The sequence below is a fragment of the Ochotona curzoniae genome, unplaced genomic scaffold, assembly GCF_017591425.1.
Source record: "Ochotona curzoniae isolate NIBS_2020 unplaced genomic scaffold, NIBS_Ocur_1.0 contig_908, whole genome shotgun sequence".
Lineage (NCBI taxonomy): Eukaryota > Metazoa > Chordata > Mammalia > Lagomorpha > Ochotonidae > Ochotona > Ochotona curzoniae.
This window is the reverse complement of record NW_024466607.1, coordinates 17,611,732-17,620,227: the sequence shown is the minus strand read 5'-3', so window position 1 is coordinate 17,620,227 and position 8,496 is coordinate 17,611,732. Positions and strand designations below refer to the sequence as shown.

The following is an 8,496-nucleotide window of genomic DNA, read 5'->3' as shown; positions in this document are numbered from 1 at the left end:
GGCCCCCAGGTTGCTCTTCCAGACAAGATTCAAGAATACCCCCTGAAGACTTGCTCCCCCACCCTGGTGCTTTGGCTAGCTCGTGGCCATTCCAGCAGCAGGGAGGTGCTGGCCTGGGCCATGTGGCCACCTTGCTGTTTGGCTGGGATGGGTAAAGGGACCCTCCTTCATCCCTGAGGCTCTGCCAAGGGAGTCATGCAGAGTTCACGCACATGGCAAAGTCGCTGATGAAGGCTGTCTTGGGGATTTCCACATCAAAGGCCACCTCCCTGGCCTCACTAGCAGTGTTGACCACCTGGCTGGTGATGACATAGTGGGCGAAGCGAGAGGTGACTTTGCAGTTGACTTTCAAACTCCGGATGAGCACGCCATTCGCTTCCTGAGGTGAGACAGGAGGGGTGGGGTGTGGGGTCTCTGAGCTACTAGGAGATTCCTGGTTATACTGGGGCCGTGATGCAAGTTGCCCAGCAGCTTTAGTCTTGGGGGGAGATGGACCAGACTCCCAGGAAGCACCTTTCTCTCTGCCTGAGGCTGTGAAATGGGTGCATGGGGTGAGGCAGATACAAATTCCCATTTGCAGGAAATGTGGGTCCCCTCTGCATGAACACAGAGGCAGCGCTGAAGGTAGGGGGAAGATAAGCTGGAGGTAGGGACCCCATCACAGACTTGCACTCACTCTGTCCATGGCCTGTCGCTTCTGCAAAACAAAGGCAGAGTCCAGCATGAATGGGAGTGCTAATTGGGGGGCTGAGGGGTAAGCTGCTGTCCTCCACCCTCAGCCATGTCTCCCCGGTGCTGCGGGGAGGTCACCTCTCTAAGTCCAGTCTGAGTTATTCAATGTAGGTGGGGATGGCCCTGGTCCTGGGATCCCTCCCTGCTACCGGCTCAGTGGCCTTGTTTCTGTCCCAAGGGCTTAGCCACCTACCTCGTTGCCCCTGGACCTGCCGGTGGCTGACCATGAAGCAGGCATGGCCTGCAGGGTGACGAGGGCTACCAGGAACATGTAGCGCAGTCCCCAAAGGCCCATGGCACCACGCGTGGTCTCCGGTCTCCCACTGCCCTGTCACTTCACTCAGACCGTGTCAGTATAGTACTGGATAAACATGGATTAAACATTAGACAGGTGAGGGCAAATATTACAGCCCAGGAACTTAAAAGCTAGAGATGAAAGCACTCTCTTTTGGGCATCCCTGGCCCTGGGCCATGCAGACTGCTGACGGGACCGTGGATTGCTTTCCTGAGCCCACATCCACTCTCAGCCACTGGGCACGGGGGAGAGACCCCCAGCACTGGGTCTGGCACTGGAAGCCAGGATACCACGCAGATTTCTGAGCTGTGTTAAGTTTTAGTCTCAATGTAGCACCCGTGGAGTTTTCAGGCATGCCTTGGCAAGGCAGGCAGAGACAGCGGCTTGGAAAGTGCTGGGAGGTCAAAGCCACCCAAGGTCCTGGCAGTGCCAACACTGACGATGGTTCCCTCGGAGTCTGTGGGGACAAACGGAGATATGTGATGGATGGCTCACCTTGTAGACCACCTGCTTCTTCTCTCTAGTCCCTCTTTCCCAGATGTAGGCAGGAGGACAGCTAGTAGCTTCATCCTTCACACATCCTGGGTCGGGGATCCTGGCAGATGAGGCAGAGATGCAGCCAAAAGCCACATTTGCATCATGTGCCATGCATGTCCTGAGCTCCTTTCCCTTTAACTTTGTACTCTCACTGTCCCTGGGGAGGACACTGGGTCCACAGCAGGTGACAAGAGAGGGCTTGAAAGCCAGGTGGATGGTGGCTTAGATGCCCAAGCCTGGGACAGACACATGGTGACATGTCATCCCCTGCCAAGACAGAAATGTTCACTGTAATGGAGGAGCAGAGCTGGAGACTCTGGTGGTAGCTGCTGTCCTCACTGTTGAAGCCCAAACCCTGTGGGTCCCTGCTGGGCCCCAGCACACAGGAGTCAGGTCAGACCAGGGGCCCTGAGGCTTTACCTTTCTCTGTTTGCCTGGACTCTGTCACAAAACAGCTTCTGTCCTCCTGCCCGGGTGACCTTCTGGCTCGCTCACTGGGGTTTCGGGAAAGGGGAATGGGAGCCACGGGGAAATGGCCATTAGAGGTTCTGTGGGTTTCCTGCACAGGTACTGCCCTCTTAGCCCATGCTGTGTTGCACACTGTGCCAGCTCCCAGAATGCCACCGTAATGAAACCTGTGGCCCTACCACGTCCCAGAAGCCACGCCTTGGGAGAAAACAGCCTGGCCAAAGGAGGCTCAGCTAATCCAAGGAGCGGCTGGAAGCTGCAAGAGTGCACTCAGGGAAAGCTGCAGACATCTGGAGGAGGGGAGTCACTTTCCACAGAGATCGGAAGGTTCCTAGAGGAGGTCCCTGGCACAACGATGGGAAAGAGAAGGGGGAGAGGCAGGTGGTGGGTGCCCAGTATGCTTGGGGAAGGTGTATGTCCCTGACATCAGAGGATGGACCTGGGGGCTGGATACTTGAGCCATCCTCCACTGCTTTCCAGGGCATAAGCAGAGAGCTAGGTAGGAAATGGAGCAGCTGGGACACCAGCTGGCATCCCTGTATGGGATGTTGGAACCAAATGGTGAAGGGTTAGCTTGTTGAGCCATAGCAGCAGTCCCATAAATAAATAGATATTTTATTTTAAAAAATTTCTTCCACATCCATTTAGGCAGGGACCTTTTCACTCACTGGGCCCTTTTCCCCTATTCCATCCTTTGCCTTGGCTGGGTTTAGGATGGGAAGCAGACGGGCTGGGCCCATCTTCAGGGGCTTCACGGAACCAGCCCATTGGGTCTTGGCACCTGTGGATTCCCTGCCTGGAGATGCGTGCCTTCAGCTCTTAGCTCCCTGCCTTCCTCTCTGGGACACCTCTCGGGCCTAAGCACCTGCTGGGGACCCTGAATGATGGCTTTGAGGCAGAGCGGGTTAGAGGCAGCCAAACACCCCTAAAGAGTTTGTGACCTCTAAAAGGCCAAGGTGTGTCATTGGATACTTTGAAATAACAAGAACAAAACAAGATGATAGCTGGATTCCTAGCTGTATGGGTCTGTGGCAAAACCGACAAATATCACTGAGGCAGTTTTGGATCTGCCCCCCTCTCATCACAACGTGACCCTCAGGAGAGCAAGCACTTCGTCAGAGGGTCCATAAATGATGGTAGAACGAACACATGACCCTTGTTTTAGCGCTTATCACACAATACAAGCGCCGCCCCAGGCACGTGGGCGCTCCCACAGAGCGGTAAAGCCGCTCTGGCCAGCTGGCGCTTCGACTCTATGCCTGGTCCTCCCGGGGCGACGGAACCTCTCTGGCCGCCGGTGGCCTCGGCTCTATGGCAAGGCAGGGCCTTCGGGACGCTGAGCATGCGCGGGACCGCCCCGGCCCGGATCGCTATGGCAGCGGCGTCGCGGTGGGCCGGGCCTCGGCGCTCCTGTGCGTGCCGGGCCGCCGGAGCAGCCGCCCCCGCCGTATCCTCCTCTGGGGTATGAGGGGGCTCCCATCGCTGCGCCCCGCGTCGCTGCCGCCGCGCCCCGAGTGAGAGCCCCGTGCCGGGAACATGCCCCTGGGCGCCTACTGCTACCTGCGCGTGGTGGGCAAAGGCAGCTATGGGGAAGTGACGCTCGTGAAGCACCGGCGGGACGGCAGGCAGGTCGGCGGGGATGCAACCCGGAGGGGGTCGGAGGGCGGCCCGGGGAGCCCCGAGGGCGGCGTCTTCCGAAGGACAGGCCCCGGGACGGTGTCAAGGGGTGGGCCCCGAGGACGCTCCCGGAGGGAAGTCCCAGACAAGACCAGGCCCGTATGAGGTGTGCGCCAGATTTCCTCTTCTTATTCAAAAAGTTCATGGACATGGAAGGAGAAGTTTATATGGGTACAAAACAAAAACTGAAACTTGTGTGTAGGCAGTGTCTTCAAAAAAGTTCAGGGAGCAATACATAGAATGAGAAAGCTATGCCGAATTTCAATTATTATTTTGCAACACGTCAATATGTCTTAGTTCTTTTCTGTGAGCTACTTGAAGGCCTCTTGGAGTACTAGGTGTGCCTGGTCTGCACAGCGCGCGCTCTCTCTCTCCTGACAATTCCAGGAGAGCAGGGACGGCACCTTCCCAGGGGCACCGCTGCTGTGCGAACTGGGTTCGTCCCCTTGGTCGCCGCCAGACCTCTCATGGCTCCCGGTCCAGCGAGCAGCACCGCTCATCATCCACTTTCCCAGGCTGGACACCAGGGAGTCGTCTTTAGTATGTTAGTGTGTCCAACCGTCACTAGGCCAGCCCGCCCACCTCCCCACCTCCGCCAGGACCCTCCCTCTGATCCCCACCGCACTTCTTTGTAGCTAAACTAAGGACTGAGCTGCCCGACTGGTCCCTAACACCGGGCTTGGTCTTCTCCAGTCCTTGCCGTGCTAAGCCTGTGTCCTCTCACTTCCCTCACTTGTAGCAGTTGATCCTGTCACCCTCGGTTCTGCAGTGTGATTTATTCTGAGGGGACATGGAACGTAGGGGGGCCGACTGGGACAGTGGTGAGACTGAGAGGCATGCTTCACCTTTGTGTTAGAGCAGCTGAACTGCCCCTCGCCCCCAGGGACAGGGTCCTGTCACCGGTCTTTGCTTGTCTAAGGTGCTGCTGCCCCACCCACAAGACGGGCACAGGTTTAAAAGGAATTTCTTGTTCAGTAGGCTTTGGAGGATCATTGCGTTTTTGCTGTGAGCATAGAGGGCTTACTGTAATAATAGCCACTTATGTTTTATTTCACAAAGCATATTTATGTGCAGATTTGTTGAAAAGATTGGCTGGTCTTTGAATTGATTAGTGGCTATGTGTTAGGTATTTGAGTGAATTACTTTATTTTAAGAGGGAGTGATTTTGTTTGTTGAGAGTTAATGGTTTCTATCTTTGTTGGGTCATGGATCCCAATAGCTAATGGAATCTCCGGAGCTGTTTTTGTTGGCACGTGTGTATTCAGGGCACGTGCTGAGTATTTTTTTAGGGCTTTCTAAGGAATCTCCGGCACAGATTTTGTGATTGCAGTGGAGTGTTCTCTCATGCTCATTGTTTAGCCGTTAATGAAATTGCAAAATGCAGGTAGGCCCATCCTGCTCTAAGTCTAACCTGTGAAAAGGATCATTGGTAATAACAAGTATTTTCCCAATGTTGTGCTTCCTGAAAAGTAAACAGGTCATCTGACAGATTCTAGAGGTGCTTTTGAGAGCATTTATGAAAACTCTTGGCAAAAAAAAAAAAAAAAAGACAGCCCTTAGATAAGGCTACAACTTCAACAGCGCTTGTTTTCTTTGTAGTATGTCATCAAAAAGCTGAACCTCCGAAATGCCTCCAGCCGGGAGCGGCGGGCTGCCGAGCAGGAAGCCCAGCTCCTGTCCCAGCTGAAGCACCCCAACATCGTCACCTATAAGGAGTCGTGGGAGGGAGGAGACGGTCTGCTGTACATCGTCATGGGCTTCTGTGAAGGAGGCGACCTGTACCGGAAGCTCAAGGAGCGGAAGGGGCAGCTGTTGCCTGAGAGCCAGGTGGTGGAGTGGTTCGTGCAGATTGCGATGGCATTGCAGGTACTGTCTAGACCCATGTCATCCTGCCTGTGGCGGGAAGATGGCAGGCATGTCCTGGAAAAAATTTCCCCTAATGGCATGCATGAAAACGTGTTTTTGAAAATCCAGTTATAAAGTGGCTCATTTCTTCTGGCTGTGGCATTGAAATGCTGCTCTTGGGTGATACTGACATCAAGCTAGACATGGATCAGGGGACCAGTGCTGTGGTATAGTAGGCTAATCTTCCACCTCTGGTGGCAGCATCCCAAATGGGTGCTGCTCTGAGTCCCAGCTGCTCCACGTTGCCATCCAGCTCCCTGCTTGAGGCCTGAGAAAGTAGAAGAAGGAGGCACCCGCATGGGAAACCCAGATGAGATTCCTGGCTCAGCTTGAGCTGTTGTGGCCATTTGGGGAATGAACCAGCAGATGGAAGATCTCTGTTACTCTTTCTCCCTGTAAAACTGCCTTTCAAATAATAAACGAACCAAAAGAAGTAGATATGGATTGCAGAGGAAGCCCTTTATTTCTTCTTTTGTTATTATAGTAAAGTCAGTTGTTGAGCTTATTGAATTGCCCAGGAGTGAAGGGTGGCTGTGTTGTCATCAACGAGTCAGCTGTGTCACACTCAAAGGTGGCAGGACTGGGGTGATGCCCGAGCTCCTAGGGATTTGGCCTTTGACCTGGCTGGAGCAGAGGGGGTGAAACCGTAGAATAGGCTTGTGTTTTAATATCCACACACTCTAAAACGACAGGGTTCATTAAATCCCGCTCTGAAACCTGGAAGGCTCTTCCACAGTCAGTTGATCCTGTGGGTATTTATTGATTTTTTTTTAAAAAAATTTTACTTTGAGAGGCAGAGTTATAGAAGGAGAAACAGAAAAGATTTTCCATCTTCTGGTTTATTCTTCAAATGGCTGCAATAGCCAGAGCTGAACTAATCTAAAGCCAGGAGCCAGGAGCTTCTTTTGAAGTCTCCCACGTGGGTGCAGGAGCCCAAGAACATGGACGATTCTCCATAGCTTTTTCAGACCATAAGCAGGGAACTGGGTTGAAAGTGGGGCAGCTGGGACTCGAACCTGTGCCTATAAAGGATGCCGACACCACAGGCAGAGCCCAGTCCCAGTATGTTATAACACCAGCCCTGACCTTGTTGTTTAAATTTTAAGATAGTGTCTCTAAGTAAAAATGATCTTTTTATCTTTTAAAATGTTGGAGCCAGCATTTTGACACCACAGACAAACCTGCTGTGATACCAGCTGCCCATATGAACGCCTCTTTGAGTTCCGCTGCTCCATTTTAGATCCATTTCTCTGCTAATGTGCCTGAGAAAGCTCTGGAAGATGCTTCTAGTTCTTGGGCCCTTGCTACCCAAACAGGAGACCCAGGGAGAGGTCCTGATTCCTGGCTTGGGCTTGGCCCCAGCCCTGGCCTTTGTGATGTGACCTGAATGTGTAAGTGGTCCTCTCTTTAGTGGGAATTTGCCACACACTTTCAAAATGTGTGCGTGTATATATATATATATTTTAAGATTTTGTTTATTTTTATTGGGAAGGCAAATTTACAGAGAGAACAAGAGACAGAGAGAAAGATCTGCCGTCAACTTGTTCACTCCCCAAGTGGCCGTAACAGCCAGAGCTACGCTGATCCAAAGCCAGGAGCCAGGTGCTTCTTTCAGGTTTCCCATACAGGCACAGGGTCCCAAGGCTTTGGGCTATCTTCTAGTGCTTTCCCAGGCCACAAGCAGAGAGCTGGATGGGAAGTGGGGTATCCAGGACACAATCTGGCACCCATATGGGATCCTGACACATGCAAGGCGAGGACTTTAGCCACTAGGCTATCACACTTGGCCCATGTTTAAAAATTTTTAATCTACTTGAATATACAGGATAGAGAGCATCCATCTGCTGCTTTAATCCCCTACTATGTGCAATGGCTGGGGTTGGGCCAGGTTGGGGCCTGGAGCCTAGAACAGGCCCCTGGTCTTCATGTAGGTAGCAGAGACCAAAGTACTTTAGCAATTAGCTGGGGTTTCCAGGAAATCCCAGGGAGCAGAACCTGAACTTGTATTTATGTGTGATGAAGGTTTATTTTTCTGCTCAGTATTTACATGAGAAGCACATACTCCATCGAGATTTGAAAACTCAGAACGTCTTCCTAACCCGAACAAACATCATCAAAGTGGGTGACCTGGGCATCGCCCGCGTGCTCGAGAACCACTGTGACATGGCAAGCACCCTCATTGGCACGCCCTACTACATGAGCCCCGAGCTGTTTTCCAACAAGCCGTACAACTACAAGGTAGGATTGGGCTTTGTACACTGGTTCATCTCGATTTCAGAGGCTGTTACAATCATTATATCAGAATTGTCTGAATCTATTTGAGGAAAATGTCTTATGAGAGGGAAAAAACCTAAATAAGGTGTTCTGCTACTTGGTCCTCTTCTGCTTTTCTTTTCAGTCTGATGTTTGGGCGTTGGGCTGCTGTGTCTATGAGATGGCCACTCTCAAGCATGCTTTCAACGCGAGGGACATGAATTCTTTAGTTTATCGGATTATTGAAGGGAAGGTAAGATGTAGTCTTGTGCTGATCACAGTGCAGCTTTGTGAATAGCTAGTGGCCAAATCAGTGTTGATTCTGATTAGTTGTCAAGCAGTCCTGGGTAGCTGTAACTACCAGGTGAGTAGATAAGAATGGTGGGTTGTGAGGAATGTGGAACTAGAGAAGGGGTTGAGCATTTCTTCACCGTAGGTAAAGGTGATTGTGCGTGGAGCCACATGACAGGCAGAGGCTGTTGTCTCTTCTGAGCAGCCCAGGGATGATGATGAGTCTGTTCTGAACTTGTTCCTTGGATAAACATCACAGTGTTTGCTAGCTAGTGAAGGACTACAGGGAGTATTGTGTAAGAAGTGGATGCCAGAGTGGCCAACTTTACGTTAGCTCC

At 52.1% G+C, this 8,496-nt stretch overlaps 1 protein-coding gene across 4 annotated transcripts in view; it reads left to right on the top strand.

The window, feature by feature from the left end:
- Nucleotides 1–3,531: 3,531 nt before the first annotated feature.
- NEK4 (NIMA related kinase 4) overlaps nt 3,532–8,496 on the top strand; it is a 30,170-nt gene continuing 25,205 nt past the window's right edge. For all 4 annotated transcript variants that reach the window (XM_040994618.1, XM_040994616.1, XM_040994615.1 and 1 more), the window contains exons 1-4: nt 3,532–3,661; nt 5,309–5,575; nt 7,655–7,852; nt 8,013–8,120. In XM_040994618.1, coding sequence (XP_040850552.1) covers nt 3,569–3,661; nt 5,309–5,575; nt 7,655–7,852; nt 8,013–8,120 — 666 coding nt within the window. In that variant the 5' untranslated portion in view covers nt 3,532–3,568. The remainder of the gene's footprint in view (nt 3,662–5,308; nt 5,576–7,654; nt 7,853–8,012; nt 8,121–8,496) is intronic.